Source organism: Sapajus apella, unplaced genomic scaffold (genome assembly GCF_009761245.1).
Source record: "Sapajus apella isolate SASKATOON/1434 unplaced genomic scaffold, GSC_monkey_1.0 scaffold77, whole genome shotgun sequence".
NCBI lineage: Eukaryota > Metazoa > Chordata > Mammalia > Primates > Cebidae > Sapajus > Sapajus apella.
Genome location: NW_022437017.1, coordinates 9828369 through 9851649, shown reverse-complemented (window position 1 = coordinate 9851649; position 23281 = coordinate 9828369). Strand labels below are relative to the sequence as shown.

The following is a 23281-nucleotide window of genomic DNA, read 5'->3' as shown; positions in this document are numbered from 1 at the left end:
GCCGCCGCACAGATCTCCCGGTCTGCGCGCCTGTCCTTCCGCCGCACAGATCTCCCGGCCTGCGCGTCTGTCCTTCCGCCGCACAGATGTCCCGGCCTGCGCGCCTGTCCTTCCGCGTCTGGGCTCCGGGAGGGGCCCGGGGCTGGTTCCCGTTCTTGCTGTGAGGAGGTTCAGGTTGGACATTCAGGGCTGTGTGTGAGTGCTGGGTGGGTGGCCTCTTGGTGTCTGAGGCTGACGGCTGTGCGCCCAAGCCCAGGTGTAGCCCTGTCCCTTCGGCCCTCAGTGTTCTTTGCCTCGGGGCAGCTGGCTGGCCTCATGCTGTCTTTTGGGAGCCGCATGCAGAGGGGGCCCCTCCTGGGCTCAGTGCAGGCCCTCCGCAGGCCCCCACCTCCCCTAGGTTCTCCCTTCTGGCCTCTCATCTCTTGTTGGGGGAGGGTTCCCTCAGGAAGCAAAGCAGAAGCAGGAACTTTAGGGCGACCTGAGCCTGTCCCATCATCAGCCCGCCCAGCTCCTCACAAGCTCCTGACTCTACTGACGCCATCCTGCCGGCTCTGCCCTCCCAGCAGGCTCCATGGCTGCCGCCAGCTTTGTCCTTCCAGCCTGGGGTTTCATGTCCCAGGACAGAGCAGCATGTCTCGAGGCTGCGGCTGCACCTGCACCATCCATGGCCTGACCAGACCTGTCCCCTTCACACAGGATACCTGAAAGAGCAGGACAAGGTGGCTGCCGTGTGTCTGGGCTTGGGGTGCCCTCCAGCCCTTTGTGGCCTCCCTAATGGCCGACCGGGGGTGGCAGAACATGGCAAGAACTAACTTGGGTTCAATGCTGGAGTCGACCTCAGCGGAGGCGGGAGGTGGCAACTGCCCACTAAGCGTCTAGCAGGCCAGTGGGCGATGGGGGCCTCCCCTTGGGCAGTGGATGGGGAGGGTGAGAGCTCAGCCAGGCAGGTGGGTTCAGGGCAGATGTGAGGAGCCCCCCTCAGTTCAACCTCAAACGCCCCACAACAACCTCCTGTAGGCCCTGCTCTGTAATGTCTTCCACCTTTTTGTATTTATGGTGATGTGATCACGGCTCACTGCAGCCCCAACATCATGGGTTCCAGTGATCTTCCCACGGCCTCCCAGTGCGGCGATCCTGGGCGTGAGACCCTGCACTTGGTTCTGTCCTTAAATTTAAACATAAGCTGCAGCTGGGCATGGTGCCTCACGTTAACCTGTAAGCACTTTGGGAGGCAGAGGTGGGCAGATCACCTGAGGTAAGGATTTCAAGACAAGCCTGGCCAACACGCTGAGACCCCATCTGTACTTTTAAAGACAAAAAAATTAGCCTAGCTGGGCATGGTTACGTGCGCCTATGATTCCAGCTATTTGAGAGGCTGAGGCGGGAGAGTCACTTGAACCCAGGAGGCAGAGATGACACTCTAGCCTGGGTGACAAGAGTGAGACTCTTGTCTCAGAAAAACAAAAAGGAGCAGGTGTGGTGGATCACCTGAGGTCAGGAGTTAGCGCAGACCAGCCTGACCAACATGATGCAACCCCGTCTTTAAAAAAGTTAGATACAGGGCCGGGCGCGGTGGCTCACGCCTGTAATCCCAGCACTTTGGGAGGCCGAGGCGGGTGGATCACGAGGTCAAGAGATCGAGACCATCCTGGTCAACATGGTGAAACCCCGTCTCTACTAAAAATACAAAAACATTAGCTGGGCATGGTGGTGCGTGCCTGTAATCCTAGCTACTCAGGAGGCTGGGACAGGAGAATTGCCTGAACCCAGGAGGCGGAGGTTGCGGTGAGCTGAGATCGTGCCATTGCACTCCAGCCTGGGTAACAAAAGTGAAACTCCATCCAAAAAAAAAAAAAGAGATACAGTATGCTGATGTTGTTACCTCTCAATTTGGAATCAAGTTACATCACATAGAAAGTGTGGGTCGCTGTTTTGATCTGATTTGGGAAAGAGGTGGGTGGAACAGCTCATAAGCTTGGGTCCACTGCAGCTGGAGACCCTCACCCCGCATAGAGTTCGGGGGGTACTGGGAGCACCTGTAACCTACCTGGCTGGTGCAGATGGGCCCGCCACTGGGGCACTGCGCTGTGCCTGGCCGTGGCTCTCAAGCCCTACCCTGCACTGCACGCGTTGGCGGGCCCCGCCAGGAAGTACGGAGGCTGGGGAGGCCACTCGAGGGCCTGGACCTTGCGGGGTAGTCAGAAGTGGAGGCGAGTCTTGCTGGCAGCATCTGAGAGATACATGGAATATTTGAAAATTCACCTGAGGGCTGCCCTGAACCCACCTGGGCTTCAAACGAACCCTCAAGACTTTGGAGGGTGGTTTATCCGCTTGGTGCAGCCTTAGGCAGGGCAGTGGAAAAGCCCCTCAGGATTAGGACTGTCCACAGGGCTCTGGGCAGCCTGGCCGGGTTCACTTCAGCATCACAGGCCCACCCCAGGTCCAGCTTCAGGAGATGGAGGGAACGCACGTGCAGGCAGGGTTCATTGTAGTCTCAGTTGTCAGCATTTGGAATTGTTTTTGTTTTTTGAGACCGGGTGTCACTGTGTCTCCCAGGCTGGAGTGCAGTGGCACCATCTCAGCTCACTACAACCTCCGCCTCCCAGGTTAAAGTGATTCTTGTGCCGCAGCCTCCCCAGTAGTTGGGATTACAGGCATCTGCCACCACACCTGGCTAACTTCTGCATTTTTAGTAGAGACAGGATTTCACCGTGTTGGTCAGGCAGGTCTTGAACTTCGAATCTCAGATGGTCCGCCCACCTCGGCCTTCCAAAGTGCTGGGGTTACAGGCCTGAGCCTCTGTGCCTGGCCTAGAATTATTAAAAATGAAATTATTGAGGTGTTAGGAACAGGTGTTTAAACCTCATATAAAGGAATGGATGCCATGCTCAAACGCAGCTTTATCTGAGCATTGGAAGTCAAACGTGGTAGTGGTGCACCGGGGTGCCCAGTCTTCTCGAGGCCCCATTACCAGGCTGATCTGCAGAGCAAATGACATGTAGGTGAGATGTTTGGGGCCACGCCCGTCACCATCCAGAGGCAGCCAGCTGGCAACAAGCCCCAGGCCCCTCCCTGAAGAAAGCAGAGTGGGACCCGGTTCAGGGCTTCATCTTGCTTTTGCAGAGCTTACGGGCACCCAGCTGTGTGCCCATTCATACCTATATTCTGAGAATTCACTGGCCCTTTAAGTTTCCTGTCCATAAATGCCCTCCCTGCACATGGCATGGCCTGGCCAGCACGTGTCTGCTCGGTCTTCAGGGGCAAGGTGGCTGCTGATGGCTACTTCCCCTTGGTTTTCTGCAGCTGGGATCAGGGAAAATAGATTTTCGTATTTAAAGCAAAAAGATACTCTGCCATCTCAGACACAGGCACACCTTGGCAGCCAGGTGGTGCTCTAGGTCCACGGCATTTGGGGGGCATCCAGGAGTTGGGGTGGGAGCCTCCAACTGGCACTGGGGTGCCACTGCTGGGCACCGCTTCTAACACAAGGCCCAGGCTCTGTCCTTAGGTTTCTCTGACCACATCTACGCTTTTTGTGTGTGTCTTTGAGACAGTCTTGCTCTGTGGCCCAGGCTGGAGTGCAATGGCTCGATCTGGGCTCACTGCAATCTGCCTTCTGGGTTCAAGCGATTCTCCTGCCTCAGTCTCCCTAGTATTGGGGACTACAGGCGCGTGCCAAGATGACGCCTAATTTTTTGTAATTTTAGCAGAGATGGGGTTTCACCATGTTGACCAGGCTGGTCTTGAACTCCCGACCGCCAATGATCTACCCGTCTCGGCCTCCTGGGATTACAGGCCTGCACGCTTCTGTTTCTATCCTCTGATCCCACACCCCGCCCCAGAACCTGTGTGGCCTCTCCCAGACCTGCCAGGTTCCATACATAACGTCCCAGGCAGCCCCGTCCTCATTGGGCACCGGTCTGGCCCTGGCACTGCCGGTCAGCTGCCTTCAGTCCCTGTCCTGGTTCCCTCCGCCTGGCACATGCCCGCGGCGTCCCGCCTGGATGGCACTTTACAGTGGACACGGCGCCCTCCCTTGACTTCTCAAGCAGGAGCCCTGCGTGACCCCGAAACCTGTAGGCTCCGCCACGTTCCTGCCGGCAGCGTGGCTCCCTCCCAGCTTTCCGGGTTTCAGCTGAGGCACCTGCTGGAGGCGGCCTGCCCCGCCGCCCCCCTAAAGCAGCGCCCCTTTCTCCTTCTGCCGCTCGATCTTTGGTTTCCCGGGACTTAGCACGATTCACAACACGCCTCAGCCCCGTTGCAACCTGGCTGGGCCCCATCTTCCGACTCTGGACCCGCGCAGCCGCCAGTGGGCGCCCGTGAGCCTGGAGTCGGGCGCGGCCCTGCTCTGCCCACAGCCCACCTTCAGCAGAGCTCCCACCTTCCGCAGGGCCTCCGGGACCCTCCCTCCCTGCCCTCTCCCCCACGCCACCCAGGGCTGTTCGGCCTCCCCAGCAGCTCCCTACGCCATGCCCGCCCCGCTGGCTTCTCTCCCCAGCCCGCTGCACTCCTCGTTCATGTTAGCTTCCCAAGGGCAGAGGTTTTGACTTTTTGTTCATTGCAGGGATCCCAGCACACAGCAGGTGCTTAATAAATGCTTGTTAAATGAATGTCTGCGTGCCGTGTCGCCCCCTTACGGCGGCCCCCCTTCGCCCAGCTCCGCTCTCGGCAAGCGATGTTTGCGCAGGTGATTGCTGAATGACTAATGAACTTCAGCGCGCCAGGCCGTGCTGATTCGGGGGTGGTCACGAGCTTCCGCAGGTCACGAGTGTCCGTGGGCAGCAGACCACAGTCGCAGGGCGCCGCCGCCTCTGTCCCTCCGCGACCCCCATTCCCCGTGGGACCTCTCGTGCCCCGCCCCGACCGAGCCTCCGCCCGTCTCCTTCCGTCGCATTCGAACTCCCCAGCGCGGTCGGACCCGTTCCCTCGGGCCGCTCGGCCCATGCAAGTCCCCTCCCCTCTCTCCCGTTCCTGGACCTTCCGCAGCCTCGGTCCCGCGAGACTCCCAGCCCCCGAGCGCCTCCAGACCCCACGGGAAGCCCTCGCCCCTTTCGGGAGGAGCCCCGCCCCAGACGCACGGAGTGACCCCTCCCGCCCCTCCGCGCAGGCGCAGGGTAGACGGGGCCGCGGCCCACACCCCCACCCGGGCGGCCGAGAGGCGGGGCGCGGCTGGTCCGGGGCGGCCGCGGCTCCATGGGGCTCCTGGGGCTCCTGAGCCTGCTGCACTCGGCCTTCTTCGGGGACCAGGTAGGGCGCGGGGGTCGGGCCGCTGGGGAGGGCTCCAGGTGGCGCGGGAACGGGGCGGGGTCCACACCGCGGGAACGCCGGGCGCGGCGGCGGGGGGCGCACGAGAGAGCGAGGGCTGCAGAGTCGGGGGTCTGGTGCAGTCGCCGTGGAGACGGTTGCCGGGGAGACCGCCTCGGGAGGTTGGCGGGACTGGGAGCCCCTCTCTTGCGCCGCAGCGACCCCCCCCCCCCCACCCTGGGTCTGCGCAAGCGCAGGGCTCGCCCAGCCCAGCCCTCGGCCTCAGCGGGAGACCCTCGGACCCCTCCTCACGGCGGCGACGCCGAGGCTGCGCCCGCTGGATTGGCGCGGGCGGCTGCGGGGGCATCCTGCAGAGGTTGAGCCCTGCGCGGGGTGGGGGCGTGGGCCACGCCCTGCGCCTCTTTGGGCCTCAGTTTCCCCTTCTGGGCGCGAGCGTATGGCCTGCTTTGACGTTCGCCGCGGCCGCTGTTCGTATCCGTCCTTTCCCGACCCCAGCGCGTCAACAGCATCCGGAATCATTCCGCATTTGACGGCTGTGACATGCCCCACTGAAGGGGAAACTGAGGCTGGGAGTGCAGCGGGGAGCCCAAGGTCACGCCTCCAGCAGGGCTGGAGCCTCGATGCGGAGCGGAGGCGCCCGCAGAGAACGCGGCGGCGGGGCCGGGGAGCTGTCCGTGGTGCTGACGGAGACTCACGTCTGCCGGCTCGCCTCCGGGGAAACTGAGGCCCACAGCGGCGATCAGGCTTCGAGGCGCGGCCTGGACCGGCCTGTCCCACCCCTCCCCCACCTCCAGTGGCCTCCTCACCGGTCAGGGCCCTGCCCGGCCACCCAGACCGCGACGGGCCTCTGTCCTCCCTCGATGACCTGGTGCCTTCAGGCCCCGCTCGGTCCCCACCCGGCTCCCAGTGGGGGCCGTCCCTATTTCTGCCCCCAGCCCCTGGCACAGAGGAGACATCAGGGGGCGGGAACAGCTCGAGGTCAGACTCAGAGGGCTCAAAGACACTCCAAGAGTGAGCCCCGTGCCAGGCTGAGGGCTTGGGGGGAGGTTTTTTCACAGGCTGGGCATGGGGAGTGACCGTTTGGTGGAACTTCCCCTTTAACCCAGCAGCAGTAGGGGGCGTGGAGGACCCCAGGGAGGAGCCTGCGAGGGGGTTTTGGGCTAAGTCGCCAGTTCCACAATGGGAGAGGGGGGAGGCCTCTCTCAGCCTTCTGAGGTCTAGGGGGCCGTGTGGGGGTTCTTCTGGCAGTAAAATGTCTAATATCTGAGTGTGGCTGTGGTTCAAGGATTTACAGGGTCTGGGATTTTAGTGTGTCGGGCGTTTGTTCAGAGGCGTAATGTTCTGGAGATTTGGGACCAAGGGCGCCTTGTCTTGGGGTCTCAGCCCTCATGTACCCTCAGCCCTCCAGGTCCTGGCCACCTCCAGCAGGATAAGGAGGGAGGCTCAGAGTCACTCCGGAGGCCTGGTTGCCACTCAGGGGTGAACCCAGGCAACATGTTCCCCAGCCTGGGCCTCAGTTTCCCCAGGTATATAAGGACAGGGCTGACCTTGGATCCCCCAAACCCCTGCCTGAGAGGGGCCTGGGGTGCTGAGACATCTGAAACTAAACAGGAAGGTGTGGCTTAGTTCCACTCGGGGGAGAGGCAGGGATTATCCAACCCACCCCCCGCCCATTTAACAAGACTGGAAACTGAGGCCAGAGAGAGACATGCCAAGGGTTACACAGGGACTGCAAGGCTGAGCTGAAGCCAGGGCCCCGGGCTCTGCATCCCCCACCCCATTCCAGCCTCGCCCTGCCCTGCCCCGACTTGCCCTTGCCAAGCCCCACCACGCGCCGTACCCCGTGGCTCCAGCAGACACCCCCCGTGTCCCAGGCACGCACGGCTCTTCCCTCAGCCTGGAACTACTCTCCTCTGACCACCGCTGTTCACTTCTCTGGGCAGCCTCCCAGCCTCCAGAAAACATCCCCTGTGTCGGCCTAATGCATTCTCTCCCCAGACCCAACCACGAGGGACAGCTGTGTGCAGCTCTGGGGACTCCCACACAGCCGGGCATAAGTGTTCTCGGCCCCTGACAGTGGCGGCCCAGCCCAGGGCCTTCAGGTCATCAGCTCAAGGCCCAGCAGGAAACAGCACGGGTCCTCCCATGCCTTGGCTGCAGGGCCTGGAACGCTCAGACCTTCACACACTCTCCTGTCATTCCTGCACCAGCCCCTGCAGAATCTTCTGCCTCCTCCCCATTTTACAGACGAGGACACTGAGGGTTCAGGCGTGAATGATTTGCCCTGGCTGCTCAGCCCAGGGGGAAAAACGAAAGAAAACAAATCAACAACAACAACAAACACCACGTTTTCTGGACCCCCGGCCGCCTCCTTTTCTGTGCTGCGAGCCTGTTTCCAGAGCTTTAGAAAAGGCTGCACCAAGCTGCAGGTTTCGGCTCTGGGTGTCAAACCCTCAGGTAGCCTCCAGGGACCCATGGAGGATCCGGGACCCTGGAGAAGGGGACTCCTGGGATCCCTGGCCCTTCCCTCCTCTGGCCTTTGGCCCATGAGGGTGAATTAAGTGTGTGACTAACCAGGGGCAGAAACACATGGAGACAGAGATGGAGGGAGACTGAGGGAGAGACAGAAATAGAGGAATGGAGAAAGAAACAGAGTTACAGGAGGACCTGACCCTCTTCTGGGGAGACCGGGAGAGATGTGGGGAGATGTGGGGTCCCAGGTGCTCCCCAGTGGGCTGCCTCTCTTCCCCTCCCCCCTGCTCAGCAGGCAGGACCCTCAGGGAGCTCCAGCCTGGACTCGAGCCCTGTCCCAACCTGGCGCATCTGCTCAAGGCCAGGCTGGACCTGTGGGGAGGGGGCAGGCCTGGCCCCAGCCCAGCCACTATCCTGGGAACCCCTCCCCCGCCAAGATGCTGATGTAACATCCAGGATTTGATATTTTACTCTTAAATTCTGCAAATCCAGACGCAGGAGATTTTAAGAGGCCATTGCATCCTGCAATCAAGTGGGGGACATAGAGATCTTGGTCCTCGGGGCGCCCCCTTCCCTTGGGGGGTTTCAGCCCCCGCCCCACACAGTCCCCTAGCCCGCGAGGAGGCCCGACGCCCTGCAGCCGCCGCCGGTCCCCGCCCCGGGCCGCCATTGGCTGTTGCCATGGCACCAGCCCGTCTTCCCGCGCCCTGATTGGCTGTCTCGCCCGCATCCCGCATCCCGCATCCTCCCCCCGCTGGCGGTGGTCTCGCCCAGCGGTAGGAGCAGCGGCGCTGCCTGTCCAGGCTCGGACCTGGCTTTGTCCGCCCCGGAGCCCCTGCCCGTGCCGCGGAGACCCCGGAGCCTGTGCTCCGAGGCCACCCCGGGCCGGGATTTCCGGTGGGGCCCGCGGAGCTGCGCAGAGGGAGGAGGCCCCACACCCGGGCGCCCCGCCACCCCAGCTGCAAGTAAGCGGGTGTGTGTCCTCGGGGTGGAGGGCAGGGGGGCGCGAGCTCCGTCCATTGCCCGTCAGCATAGACTCTGGGCCCTCCATTTCCCCAGGGTGGGAGCTGGAGGGGAAACTGAGTCCCGGTGAGTTGGGCGTCAGCGTCTCTGCATCCGGTCCTGCGCACACACCCACTCGTGGGCTTCAACACCCGGACCTCCGGGAGGTGATCGGAGGGAGGGATGGACAGGCCTCGGGACAGGCCTGCTGTGCGTCTTAGGGGGTGTTGCTGCACCTCTCTGGGCATCAGTTTCCCCCTCTGGAAAGAGGGGGTTTGGAATAAAGGAAGGAGAAGGACCCCTTTGGGCCTGGCTTCCCACCCCTGGGCCTCCTTCCTCTGAAATGCAGCCACTCTCCTCTCAATACGACCAGCCCCCAGCCATGGTGCCTTCAGGGAGTGATCTCTCAGGAAGGCCCCCAGGACGCTACACGATGCAACCTGGGCGTGAAAGGCAGGCAGGAGGGCTTCGTGGAAGAAGGTGTACTGTGTGGGATGGCAGGAATTAGAAAAGGTGATCTGGCCAACTGCACATGCTAAGGCCTGCGAGAAGAGAGCCTCCAGTTTCCAAGTGACTCGTGGTGTACATGGAGGAGTTAGAGTTTATCCTGAGGGTACTGGGGAGCCATGGGCGGTGTTTGAGCAGGGGAGTAATGAGATCTGACTTGTGACATTTCAGGCTCCCTCTGGCTGTGCACGAGGGATTGTGGGAGGCCAGGAAGAGGCTGATTGGAATGTCCTGACAGAGGGGTGTCAGGAGCTGGGGGAGGCACGATCCGCTGGGCAGAGGTTGGAGGGACCAGCTGTCTAATGAGGGCCCAGAAGTGACCACCAAGTGTGAGGAGAGGGAAGGTGTCCGGGGCTTGACTTGGGCCAGGTGAGAAGAGCCATGTAGGGGAGGCCTGGGTTTGGGGAGCAGGAGGGAGACGCATGTTGCTTTGCACTTCATCTGCTCTTTCTGCCTGGCTGGGCATGGCATGATGACCTCAGCTGGAACACGGGGCTCCAGTCAGACCCCAGGGTCTCCCTGCATATGGCTCCCAAACCCAGGCCTGATCCCCAGTGGAGACCCCAAGAGCCTTGGACATCATCGGATCAGGATGGGAGGTGACGGCTGTGGTCCTCAGGCTGCCAGCCTCTGCCACCTGATTTCCAGTCCCTGTGCCCCTCCCACCCTGCCCTTGCCCACTTCTGCCCTGCGGGTTTCTCAGAGAGGCAGCCCGAGGCTGGAGGGGGGCGGGTGTCGAGGCCTCCAGCCTGGACTTCCAGCGCCTACCAGGCAGGGTCTGGGTGCCAGTGATGTCATGTTCCCTTCCTTACTGGGTCAGTTTCCCAGGGCCTCGGTTTCTCCCTCTGGGAACAGCTGACTGGTGGTCCCTAAGACTCGGGACAGACCAGGAATGAGCCACATGACATGGTGAGGCACGAACTGGGTCCCCTGAGCAGGCGGGACAGCCTGACCCCGTCTTCCCACCTGGGACTGAGACCCCTCCCCTACTCCTGTCCCAGCTGTGTCCCTGGTGACATCAAGGTGGGAGGGGAGGGGATGGGGGGCACCTGGGGGTCAGAGAATGAATGACAGGTGAATACATGTGTGTGGCCAGGTGGAGGAGGGAGGGGAGGAGCAGGTGGGCCGGCCAGGGCCGGTGTGAGGAGGGGGCTCAGGCTGGCAGGGGGAGGTGGCGGAGCATGGGCTGCCATTGGTGCATCTGAGACAAAGGCGGAGGGAGGAGGCGAGCGCTGATGGGAAAGGAACAAAGAGGGAAGGGGGGCGTGAGGGGGGCTCAGGCGGGAGGGCCGAGCCAAGGGAGGAGGCACTGGCCAGCTGGACAGAGGGAGGAGGCCAGGCTGGAGCCAGAAGGCAGAAGGCAGCCAGAGGCACAAAGAAGCTAGTACCACTGGCGCAGCCAGGGGATGGCGCAGCCAGCCGGGGCCAGCTGAAGGCTGCACGGAGGGTTCGGGCCACGCAGGTAGCCACTCTGAGCCCAGCCGGCGATAGCGGGGGCGTGGGGCTGCTGGGGCGATGGTGGTGGGCTGGGGTTCCTCCGTCCGGCCGTTTCTGCACATCTTGGGTGTCACCCACTGACCTTCATGGTGTTTTTATTGTTCATCGGCAGGGCCCGCTGATGGTCCGTCTGCCCAGCGTGTCTGGCTGTCAGCCTCTAGGCAGGCTGTGCTTTTGTGGGGGAGGGTCCTGTCTGTCTGTCTGTCTGTCGCCCTCTCTGGCTGTGAGCCTGGGGGTGCTGGGCTGGCCAGTCGGCCCACTAGGTTAGGCGGTCCCAGCTGTCTGTCTGTCGGGCGAGCTGTCAGGATGTGTCCTAGAGGCTGGGAAGGAGAGGCCGTCTGTCAGTTGGACGTTCAGGTGTCTGTATGTGGACCCTCTGTCTCCCATCCGGGCCACCTGTCTAACTTCACCTGCCCCTCTGTGCCCCGGATTCCCTGGACAGCACTGCCTGGGCCTGTACTGGTCCACACCAGTGACTCCTGCCTGGGAATCCCAACCCAGCATCAGGCAGGAGGGCTGGGCCTTAGGTCAGAGGCCATCCGGAAGGGATCACGGCACCCTCCCCTGACCCTCAGCTGAACCCTCTGACCCTGTGATTCCAGACACTGCAGGAGCTGAAGATGACGAGCTCCGTGGCGCCCTACGAGCAGCTGGTGCGGCAGGTGGAGGCCTTGAAGGCTGAGAACAGCCACCTGAGGCAGGAGCTCCGGGACAACTCCAGCCACCTGTCCAAGCTGCAGACAGAGACGTCGGGCATGAAGGTGGGGGCCTGCATGGAGGAGGTGGCTCGGGTCCCAGGGGGTGGCCTCCGGCAGCCCAGTGCAGTGGCCAATGCCTCCCCACCCTCTTTCCCTCCCCTGCAGGAGGTCTTGAAGCATCTACAGGGGAAGCTGGAGCAGGAGGCCCGAGTGCTGGTGTCCTCGGGACAGACGGAGGTGCTAGAGCAGCTGAAGGGTGAGTACTGGGGCCACGCCCGGAGGGAGCGAGGGAGGCTGGGGGGGAGAGGCAGGCAGGGCCGCTGACCTCCGCCCTCTCTGCCCATCCAGCCCTGCAGATGGACATTACCAGCCTGTACAACCTCAAATTCCAGCCGCCTGCCCTGGGCCCGGAGCCTGCCGCCCGGACCCCCGAGGGCAGCCCGGTACATGGCTCCGGGCCCTCTAAGGACAGCTTTGGGGAGCTGAGCCGGGCCACCATCCGGCTGCTGGAAGAACTGGACCGGGAACGGTGAGTGCACGTGGGACCCGGGCCTTGGGCAGCCAGCGCACGACTCCGCCCCCGGTGGGCTCTGCCCTCTAATTCGTCCACTCGCATGTGGCTCCGCCCACACCCCACACGCCCCACCCACTCGCATATGGCACCGCCCACCGAACAAACCCCGCCCACCTCGAAGCCTCTTCCCCACATGGCTCTCCGCCCCCTCTACGGCCCGGCTGACCGCAGCGGGAGTGCAGAGGATGGGGAGGTCCCTGGCTGAGAGAAAGGCTCCTTGGCGACGTCCCTAGGGGTCCGGGACACGCAGGCGTCGCTAGGGACCAGGCTGCGTCCAGTGCCAGGGTTCAGCCAGGCCTGGAGCCAGAGGGGCTCAAAGCAGTCTTTGTAGAGAGCGAGCTGTGACCCAAGAAACGTGGGCTCAGGGCCAGCAGAGGGAGGCAGGGTCCGGGCACCCTGTGCTGCTCAGCCCGGTCGTGTGGGGTCGGACGCGGCCATTGCAAGAGCAGCATGGAGTTGTCTGTGCTCTGCTGTGGGATCTCAATCAGCTCCCCTAAACCCTCCCAGCCTGACTCCTGCCTGTAAAATGGGAGTGGCCGTGTCTCCCACAGGGGGTTAAGGGACATCTCTGTTGCACCTGGGGCACTTTGAGCCTGAAGCTTCTTTGTAAGTTGGAGGGAGGTGAGCAAGTATGGGAAAAGCGTTCGAGGCAGAACAGGCTCCCTCAGTCTATCTTCAAGGATGAGAATTTCCAAAAGAATTGCTTTCTCCTTTTTTTTTTTTTTTTTTTTGAGACGGGGTTTTATTCTTGTTGCCCAGGCTGGAGTGCAATGGTGCAATCTTGGCTCACCACACCTCCGCCTCCCGCGTTCAAGCAATTCTCCTCCCTCAGCCTCCCGAGTAGTTGGGATTACAGACGTGAACCACCCTGCCCGTCTGATTTTGTATTTTTAGTAGAGATGGGGTTTCTCCATGTTGGTCAGGCTGGTCTTGAACTCCCGACCTCAGGTGATCTGCCCACCTTGACCTCCCAAAGTGCTGGAATGACAGGCGTGAGCCACGGAGCCAGGCTGACCGGCTATTTAAAAAATTATTTTCTTTTTAGAGAGGGGGTCTGGCTGTGTTGCCCAGACTGCTTTCTCTCCTTTAATTGTTTGCATCCGCCAGTTAATTTCAGCACCCCCCGCTTACCCTAGCGTGGGGAGCGCCACGGGAAAGACATTGTCTTGCTGCCTGCTAGACTTGGCATACAGTGAGCGCCAACAAGTGATGACGAGCATCAAAATAAACAGCACATATACACGGGGCCGCCCTCCCTGACCTTCTCCCCAGGTGTTTCCTGCTGAATGAGATTGAGAAGGAGGAGAAGGAGAAGCTCTGGTACTACTGTCAGCTGCAGGGCCTGTCCAAGCGCCTGGACGAGCTGCCGCACGTGGAGACGGTGAGCGGGCTGGGGAGCCAGGGGGCGGGGAGCCAGGGGGCAGCGCGCCCGACCCACCCCGGCTTTGGGAAGCGGCGTGGGGAGGAACGCGACTCAGCCCCGGCGCCCCTCACCGTGGCCCTCCCGCTCTCCCCAGCAGTTCTCGATGCAGATGGACCTGATACGGCAGCAGCTGGAGTTCGAGGCCCAACACATCCGCTCGCTGATGGAGGAGCGCTTTGGCACCTCGGACGAGATGGTGCAGCGGGCGCAGGTGCGGCGGTAGGCGGGGTTCTGTGCCAGTGGGCGACTCGGAGTGCAGATTATCATGGGCGGGGGCTGGGGTAATGGGAGGAGTTTTAGGCCTCCTGGGTTGGAGGGGTCTGTTTCAGGAGGCGGGGCCAGAAGCTGGAGGTGTTGGTGGGTGCCCAGAGGCGGCTCAGGGCAGAGCCTGGGCACAAGGGTGGTGCGACGGGACAGTGGCTGGTGGCGTGGCCTGTGGGCAGGGCCAGATGGGTGGGGGGTAGGTGGGGCCTAGAAGGACTAGGTCTAGGTTCTGGGTGGAGCCCAAGTGAGAAGTGGGAGGAGTCAGAGCCTGGGATGGGTGGGAGCTAGAAGGATGAAGCAGGGATTTAGACGGTGGGTGGGGTCATATCTTAGGGGGCAGGGCTTAGGGCGCAGGCAGGGTTGGATCAGGGAGGAGGCAGAGTCAGTGTCCACGGCGAGGTCATCCCAGGAAGAGGCAGGGTCAGAGCCCAGGATGAAGTCATTCCAGGTGACATCATCCAAGGGAGTGGCAGGGTTGGGGCCCAGGGCAGGGTCATCCCAGGGAGCTGGGGTCAGAGCTCAGGGCGGGGTTATCCCAGGGAGGTGGGGTCAGAGCTCAGGGCGGGGGTCATCCCAGGCAGAAGGCGGGGTCAGAGCCCAGAGTGGGGGTCATCCCAGGGAGAAGGTGGGATTTGAGTCGGGGGCGGGGTCATCCGAGGACGAAGACCGAGTCAGAGCTGGGGGGGGGGGGGGAGAGTGGTCGTCCCAGGGAGAGGCAAGATCAGAGCCCAGGGTGGGGTCATCCCAGGGAGAAGGTGGGATCTGAGTCGGGGGCGGGGTCGGAGCCGGTCAGGGTCAGTCCCAGCCCTAGCCCTGATGTTCTCCTGAGCAGATCCGCGCCTCGCGCCTGGAGCAGATTGACAAGGAGCTGCTGGAGGCACAGGACCGAGTGCAGCAGACGGAGCCCCAGGTACTGGGTGGGGCGGAGCCAGGGCCCAGGGGTGGTGTCGGCCCAGACAGAACGGGACTCCTAGGGTCCTGCCCGCCCCCACCCACATCATGGGCGAGCAGCTGGCATCAGCAGATTGTGTGCTTTTTGGGGTGCTCTTGGACTGTACCCCTGAGCCTGGTGCTCTCCGGCAGGCCTTGCTGGCGGTGAAGTCGGTGGCGGTAGACGAGGACCCCGAGACAGAGGTCCCCACACACCCAGAGGATGGCACCCCTCAACCAGGCAACAGCAAGGTGAGGGGGAGGGTCTACCGTGAGGTGGGAGTCAGTTGTCTGGTTTGGGGAGGATCGGACCCGCGTCCCCGCCAGTTGTGGTTCCCTCCCATGCGTCCATCCAGCACCCCCTCGGGTGTAGGAAGGCCCCCCTGGAGTGCAGCTCATGGAGAAGCTGGGGGCCTGGCGAGGTGGATGGGGAAACGCGTCCCGTAGCTGGGGCCAGGGGGCACCGTAGACATCCCAGTAGAGCCCCTTGGCTGTGCACGGCCACCCTAGGAATGCCGGGTGAAGGGGGTTAGCCTCCTCCCTGGCCCCCGATCCGTCCCCTAGCTGTGCATGGGGCTGCCCTTGGTGTGGGGCAGGGACAGGGATCCGACCAGGTTTCCAGGTGTCCGGCGGCAGGTGAGGGACCCCACCCTGACCCTGACCCTCCCCTCCCCCCAGGTGGAGGTGGTCTTCTGGCTGTTGTCCATGTTGGCGACGCGCGACCAGGAGGATACGGCACGCACGCTGCTGGCCATGTCCAGCTCGCCGGAGAGCTGCGTGGCCATGCGCCGCTCGGGCTGCCTGCCGCTGCTGCTGCAAATCCTCCACGGCACCGGCACCGAGGCCGGGGGTCGCGCCGGGGCTCCAGGGGCGCCGGGCGCCAAGGACGCACGCATGCGTGCCAACGCGGCGCTGCACAACATCGTCTTCTCGCAGCCGGACCAGGGCCTGGCGCGCAAGGAGATGCGCGTCCTGCACGTGCTGGAGCAGATCCGCGCCTACTGCGAGACGTGCTGGGACTGGCTGCAGGCCCGGGAGGGCGGGCCCGAGGGAGGCGGAGGCGGCGCCAGTGGCGGTGAGTGCCTGGGGTGGGGGTGGGGGTGGGGGTGGGGGTGGGGGTGGGGGTGGGGGTGCCTGCGCGGTTAACGCCAGCCAGGACTTCCCCTGGGGATGGGGCGCCTAAAACCTGCTGCCTTCTGGAGTTGGAGGCGGTTGACGTCAAAGTTAACGTAGGGGCTGGGCGCGGGTATTGACTCTCACGCCAGTAATCCCAGCACTTTGGGAGGCTGAAGCAGAATTGCTTGAGCCCAAGAACTTGAGGCTGCAGTGATCCGTGATCACGCCACTGCGCTCCAGCCTGGGCAACAGAGGGAGACCTTGTCTCATAATTTTGATTTTTTTTTTTTTTTTTTTTTGAGACGGAGTTTCGCTCTTGTTACCCAGGCTGGAGTGCAATGGCGCGATCTCGGCTCACCGCAACCTCCGCCTCCTGGGTTCAGGCAATTCTCCTGCCTCAGCCTCCTGAGTAGCTGGGATTACAGGCACGCGCCACCATGCCCAGCTAATGTTTTGTATTTTTAGTAGAGACGGGGTTTCACCGTATTGACCAGGATGGTCTTGATCTCTTGACCTCGTGATCCACCCGCCTCGGCCTCCCAAAGTGCTGGGATTATAGGCTTGAGCCACCGCGCCCGGCCAATTTTGATTTTTTAAAAAGGAAAGGGGCACAGCTAAAAGGTGTGCTCCAGGAACTGCCTGACGTCCCTTCCAAGCTGAGTGAAGGCGGCCACCCCTTCATCCCATCTGAGGCTGGGAAAGGAAGTCTCAGCTCCACAGCCGTTTGCAAAGCTCTGGGATTCTTCAGGCTTGGGGGGTGGGGACCTTTGGGAGTCACCTTGGGACATTTCTCAGGAACAGGGCGTCTGATCTGGTCCCTTTCCCACAGCCCCGGTCCCCATCGAGCCACAGATCTGCCAGGCCACCTGTGCGGTGATGAAGCTGTCCTTTGACGAGGAATACCGCCGTGCCATGAACGAGTTAGGTGAGTGCCCCCGCCCCTCTGGGGAGCCATCCTCCAGGCCCCCAGCAGGTGGTGTCTCCTCAGCTGCTAAGGGACAGAGGCTGGGTCCTCTGAGCTTGTGGAGTCAGGGACAGACTCCCTGGAGTCACCCAGCACCTGTTGTGAGTGGACCGTCATTCTGGGCCCTCTGTCCCCGTGAGCTGCCTATGGCCTCCCAGTTTGGTTCGAGGCCTCTGGGGGTGGCTTTCAGCCACAGTTTCCCTGGGGCGCAGAACAGGGAACAGCAAAGATACAAGATAGGCACAGAATCGGAGCTGTGGGTGGTGTTTGATGTTTGGGGACACAGCTTTTTGTCAATATGACAGTAATCGAGGCAGGGTAGGGCTGCTCACAACTGTAGTCCCAGCACTCTGGGAGGCTGAGGCAGGAGGATCACTTTAGCCCAGGAGTTTGAGGCCAGGCTGGACAACATAGTAAGACCCCACCACTATTAAAAAAACAACTAGTCCCAGCTACAAGGCTGAGGTGGGAGGATCTCTTGAGCTCCGGAGGTCAAAGGTGCCATGAGCTATGATCGTGCCACTACACTCCAGACTGGGCAACAGACGCAGACCCTGTCTCAAGAACAAAAAATCTTCAGGGCCATAACTTTTTTCCAAATATTTTTTTAATTTTATAGAGATGGGGGTTTCACCAAGTTGGCCAGGCTGTGCTCGAACTCCTGACCTCAGGTGATCCACCCGCCTCAGCCTCCCAAAAGTGCTAGGATTACAGGCGTGAGCCACTGCACCCGGCCAACTTTTGGGTTTTTTTTTGAGACAGAGTCCCACTCTGTCGCCCAGACTAGAGTGCAATGGTGTGATCTCGGCTCACTGCAACCTCTGCCTCCCAGGTTCAAGCGGTACTCCTGCCTCAGCCTTCTGAGTAGCTGGGATTATAGGTGCACACCACCATGCCTGGCTAATTTTTGTAATTTTAGTAGAGACAGGGTTTTGCCAGGCTGGTCAGGCTGATCTCGAACTCCTGACCTCAGGTGATCTGCCCACCTTGGCCTCCCAAAGTGCTGGGGTCACAGGCGTGAGCCACTGTGCCTAGTAACTTTTCGTCTTCACAAATTCAAACTCTGTCCTCATGAAATATTTGCTGCCCATCCTATCCCCAGGCCCTGGCAGTCCCCTGTCCCCGTGAATCTGATGGTTCTAGACCTCCTAGGGGTGGAATCACCCAGGATTGTCCGTTCATACCTGGCGTCTCCCACTGAGTGTGACGTCCTCAAGGGGCATCCATGTCATAGTCTCTGTCAGAGCCTGGCTCCTTTTTTTTTTTTAAGACAGAGTCTCGCTCTGTCACCCAGGCTGGAGTGCAGTGGTGCGGTCTCAGCTCACTGTAATCTGTGCCTCCTGGGTCAAGTGATTCTCCTGCCTCAGTCTCCCAAAGTTCTGGAACTGCGGGTGGAATGGGCCGCTGCACCGGGCCAAAGCCTGGCTCCTCCTTTCCGAGGCTGTGCGAAGTCCCACCGTGAGGATGGGCCGCCCTGGACCGACACATTGTCCTCCGATGGACGCTCTGGTGGCTCCCAATCCTGGCTGCTGGGACTCGTGCTGTGTCAACACGGTGTACCCGTTTCACTCTGGAAGTTTTCTGACAAAGCCCCTAACTCACCTCCCCTAAGGGCATCTCCACTGACCCGCCCCTGGCCTGAGAACACATTTGCCTCCATCTTCTTTGAGGGGGAGAAAAGTCACAGCCCTGTGCTGGGGACACAGCTCTCCATCTGATGGTCTTGCGGGGGATTATTGGAGGACTCCCCTAAGGCACCTATCACACAGGGCAGGGAAGAGCATTCCGGGCAGGGGGAGCAGCTGCAGAGGCCCAGCGGCTGGAGGAAGTGCGAGCCAGGCTGAGGGCTGCAGGTGGCAGTCACAGGGCAATGGGGGTACCCCTGTGGGTTTGGCAGCAGGTTGACACCATACCAGCTCCTGGAGGAGGGCTCAGAGTTGAGCCTGGAAGGGAGACTTGAGAGGGCAGGTCTGGGGGTAGGAAGGGCGTCTGGGCAGGGGCAGTAGGTGGGCACAGGCTGGGGGAAGCAAGTCAGGGTTGTCCCCGCTGTCTGCCAACCTCCCTGGGTCCCCACAGGCGGGCTGCAGGCCGTGGCCGAGCTGCTGCAGGTTGACTACGAGATGCACAAGATGACCCGGGACCCACTGAACCTGGCGCTGCGCCGCTACGCGGGCATGACCCTCACCAACCTCACCTTCGGGGACGTGGCCAACAAGGTGCCTGGGGCAGCGGGTGGGTGGGGCTGGCGCGCTCCTCCTCCAGGCTTGCAGGGGTGAGCTGAGCCTCCTTCCAGCTCATCCTGGCCTTGAAACAGCCTGGGAGCTGGGGCCAGTTGTCCCCAACTTACAGAGAGGCAGACTGAGGCCCAGAGTGAGGTTGCAGGGGGGCGGTGGGAGCCCATGCTGAACTTCCTCCGCCCAGCCGTGTCCTCACAGCTGCCCTGCTGCTGCCTCTGTAGAAAACGGGCCTTGCCGGGCGCGGTGGCTCAAGCCTGTAATCCCAGCACTTTGGGAGGCCGAGGCGGGTGGATCACGAGGTCAAGAAATCGAGACCATCCTGGTCAACATGGTGAAATCCCGTCTCTACTAAAAATACAAAACATTAGCTGGGCATGGTGGTGCGTGCCTGTAGTCCCAGCTACTCAGGAGGCTGAGGCAGGAGAATTGCCTGAACCCAGGAGGCGGAGGTTGCGGTGAGCCGAGATGGCGCCATTGCACTCCAGCCTGGGTAACAAGAGCGAAACTCCGTCTCAAAAAAAAAAGAAAAAGAAAAAGAAAAGAAAACTTAGAGGGGGCCTCTGGGTCCCGGAGGCTATGTGTCCCGGTCGGGGCTTCAGTTTCCCGACCTGAGCATGGGCTAACCCTCCCCTGCGTTGCTCAGGACCAGCAGGGTTCCAGGTTTGCAGCTGTAACACAGACAGGGCTGGAAGGTGAGGGGCGTGGTGTCCTTGCTCCACCCCGTGACCCTGGCTGTGTCACACCCTCACAGGCCACCCTGTGTGCGCGCCGGGGCTGCATGGAGGCTATCGTGGCCCAGCTGGCTTCAGACAGCGAGGAGCTCCACCAGGTACAGGGCGCTGGACAGCCTTCCATGGCATCCCTGTTGGGCAGGGGCCCCTCCCCAGGGTGTGATGGGCTGACAGGCGGGGGTCCCAACCGACTCTATGCAGTCTGACACTTGCTGGGGGGTCTGGGGTCCTGGACCCTAGTCCCACCACACCTGCGCCTCACCCCACCCAGGTGGTGTCCAGCATCCTCCGCAACCTCTCCTGGCGGGCCGACATCAACAGCAAGAAGGTGCTGAGGGAGGCGGGCAGCGTGGCCGCCCTGGTGCAGTGCGTCCTGCGGGCCACCAAGGTGGGCACCTGGTGGGGCGCAGGGGTTGAGGGAGGGGAGCAGCCATGGTTCTTCAGTCACTGGGTAGGGAGATGATGGTGACAGGGGGTGAGCTCTCTGACTTGGGAAGAAATCAAGTTGAACTACTCACTGCTTAGCAGGTGGTCCAGCCTCAGGCGACGTCGTCTTCCGAGAGTGAGTTTAAGCTGGGCGCGGTGGCTCACTTGACATCAGGAGTTCTAGATCAGTTTGGCCAACATAGTCAAATCCTGTCTCTATGAGGAAAAAAAAAAAAAAAAAAAATCAGCCACGCGTGGTGGCGGGCGCCTATAATCCCAGCTACTCAGGACGGTGAGGCAGGAGAATCACTTGAACCTGGGAGGCTGAGGTTGCAGTGAGCTGAGATTGCACTACTGCACTCCAGTCTGGGCCACAGAGCAAGGCTGCATCTCAAAGAAAAACCTCACTGATGGGTGAGCTCAGTGGCTCATGCCTGTAATCCCAGTACCTTGGGAGGCCAAGGCAGGAGGATCACCTGAGGTCAGGAGTTCATGACCAGCCTGCCCAACATGGTGAAACCCCTGTCTCTATAAATACAAAAAAATTAGCCGGTGGTGGTGGCATGCGCCTGTAATCCCAGCTACTCGGGAGGCTGAGGCAGGAGAATCGCTTGAACCTGGGAGGCGGAGGTTGCAGTGAGCCGAGATCACGCCACTGCACTCCAGCCTGGGCAACAAGAGCGAAAGTCCGTCTCAAAAAAAAAAAAACAAAAACAAAAAAACGCCTCATTGAAAAGCTGGTGGGAGCCTTTCCTCCCTCCCCACTCCAGCCCTGATCGGCCCCTCCTGCCTCCCCCACCCAGGAGTCCACCCTGAAGAGCGTGCTCAGCGCCCTGTGGAACCTGTCTGCGCACAGCACGGAGAACAAGGCGGCCATCTGCCAGGTGGACGGCGCCCTGGGCTTCCTGGTGAGCACCCTGACCTACAAGTGCCAGAGCAACTCGCTGGCCATCATCGAGAGCGGCGGCGGCATCCTACGCAACGTGTCCAGCCTGATCGCCACCCGCGAGGACTACAGGTCAGCCCCCACCCGCGCAGCTGTGCTTGGGGCGGGCGGGGAGGGGTCTGAGCTAGACACTGTCCTCCTGCGAATGGACGGTCCCAAGGCTTCCTAGGGACTGCTATTTTCAGCATAAGTAGGCCCCAAATCCTGCATGAGATACACCAAAATGCAGATTACATTAAAAATGACTTCAGGCTGGGCGGGATGCCTCACACCTAGAATGCCAGCACTTGGGAGGCAGGAGGATCACCAGAGCCCAGGAGTTTGAGACCAGCCTGGCCAGCATCGTGAGACCCCTGTCTCTACTTGAAATATACACCGGGGGCGGTGGCTCATGCCTGTAACCTGGCCAGTTGGGATGCTGAGGCAGGAGAGTCGCTTGAACTTGGGAGGTGGAGGTTTCATAGAGCCGAGATCACACCATAGCACTCCAGCCTGAGCAACGAGCGAAACTCCATGCCCCACCTCCCCCCCCCCCAAAAAAAAATACCTGGACACGATGGTTCACGCCTGTAATCCCAGCACTTTGGGAGGCTGAGGCAGGTGGATGACCTGAGGTTGGGAGTTTGAGACCAGCCTGACCAACATGGAGAAACCCCGTCTCTAATAAAAATACAAAATTAGCAGGGCACGGTGGCGCGTGCCTGTAATCCCAGCTACTTGGGAGGCTGAGGCAGGAGAATCGCTTGAACCCGGGAGGCGGAGGTTCCGGTGAGCTGAGATCTCACCAGCCTGGGCGACAAGAGTGAAACTATCTCAAGCAAGAAAGAAAAGGAAAAAAAAAATGAGCTGGGCTTGGCGTGCGCCCGTGGTTCCAGCTACTTGAGGCTGAGGAGGAGGATGGCTTGGGCGCAGCAGGTGGAGGCGGTAGTGAGCGGTGATGGCACTAATGCTCTCCAGCCTGGGGGACAGGAGTGAGACCTGTCCCAATTTATTTTAAATCATATTGACATAATTGTCTTCCTTAAAATATTTATTAGGCCGGGCGCGGTGGCTCAAGCCTGTAATCCCAGCACTTTGGGAGGCTGAGGCGGGTGGATCACGAGGTCAAGAGATCGAGACCATCCTGGTCAACATGGTGAAACCCCGTCTCTACTAAAACTACAAAAAATTAGCTGGGCATGGTGGCGCGTGCCTGTAATCCCAGCTACTCAGGAGGCTGAGGCAGGAGAATTGCCTGAACCCAGGAGGCGGAGGTTGCGGTGAGCCGAGATCGCGCCATTGCACTCCAGCCTGGGTAACGAGCGAAACTCCGTCTCAAAAAAAAAAAAAAAATTTATTAAATATTAATGAGGAGTATTTATGAAAATAAAAAATATTTTTAGTTGAAGTACATTCCAAATATTGCATGGCTATACTTCAACTAAAAATTAACTTACTGGCCGGGCGCGGTGGCTCATGCCTGTGATCCCAGCACTTTGGGAGGCTGAGGTGGGCGGGTCACCTGAGGTCAGGAGTTCAAGACCAGCATGGCCAACATGGAGAAACCCCATCTCTGCTAAAAATACAAAAATCAGGCGGGGCAGGGGGCAGGGGGTGGCACCTATAATCCCAGCTACTTGGGAGGCTGAGGGGAGAGAATCGCTTGAACTGAGGAGGAAGAGGCTGCAGTAAGCCGAGATGGTGCCACTGCACTCCAGCCTGGGTGACAGAGAGAGACTCCGTGTTAAAAACTAACAAAAACAAAATACAAAAATCAGCCGGGCATGGTGGCACGCACCTGTAATCCCAGCTACTCAGAAGACGGAGGCAGGAGAATCGCTTGAACCTGGGACGTGGAGGTTACGGTGAGTCAAGATGACGCCATTGCACTCCAGCCTAGGCAACGCGAGTGAAACTCCATCTCAGGAAAATAAAATTATTAAAATAAAACAAGTGATATTTATTAAAATAAAAATATCTACATATTTATAAAAACACAAAATATTTTTAGCTGGTCATCATGGCTCATGCCTGTAATCCCAGCAGTTTGGGAGGCTGAGGCAGGAGGACTGTCTGAGCCAAGGAGGTGGAGGCTGCCGTGAGCCGTGAGTCCTGCACTGCACTCCAGGTTGGGTGACAAGACTCTGTCTCAAAAAAATAGATATAGACAGAATCCATCTAACTACATCCCCAGGATCAACAGAGGACATATTCTTCATGTTGTTTTTGACTTTTTTTTTTTTTTTTTTT

At 60.5% G+C, this 23281-nt stretch overlaps 1 protein-coding gene across 6 annotated transcripts in view; it reads left to right on the top strand.

Annotated features, from left to right (window-relative positions):
- The first annotated feature begins 5117 nt into the window (after window positions 1–5117).
- APC2 (APC regulator of WNT signaling pathway 2) overlaps window positions 5118–23281 on the top strand; it is a 26981-nt gene continuing 8817 nt past the window's right edge. Inside the window, exons 1-14 of one of the 6 annotated variants that reach the window (XM_032252408.1) lie at window positions 5118–5247; window positions 11346–11504; window positions 11607–11697; window positions 11790–11970; window positions 13288–13396; window positions 13536–13649; window positions 14535–14612; window positions 14786–14884; window positions 15311–15707; window positions 16578–16673; window positions 18789–18928; window positions 19701–19778; window positions 19952–20068; window positions 20910–21124. In XM_032252408.1, the coding sequence (XP_032108299.1) occupies window positions 5194–5247; window positions 11346–11504; window positions 11607–11697; window positions 11790–11970; window positions 13288–13396; window positions 13536–13649; window positions 14535–14612; window positions 14786–14884; window positions 15311–15707; window positions 16578–16673; window positions 18789–18928; window positions 19701–19778; window positions 19952–20068; window positions 20910–21124 (1928 nt within the window). In that variant the 5' untranslated portion in view covers window positions 5118–5193. Of the gene's footprint in view, window positions 5248–8479; window positions 8703–8758; window positions 10156–10522; window positions 10709–11345; window positions 11505–11606; window positions 11698–11789; window positions 11971–13287; window positions 13397–13532; window positions 13650–14534; window positions 14613–14785; window positions 14885–15310; window positions 15708–16577; window positions 16674–18788; window positions 18929–19700; window positions 19779–19951; window positions 20069–20909; window positions 21125–23281 lie in introns of those variants that run through there. The other 5 variants (XM_032252407.1, XM_032252411.1, XM_032252412.1 and 2 more) reach the window with 5 other exon arrangements.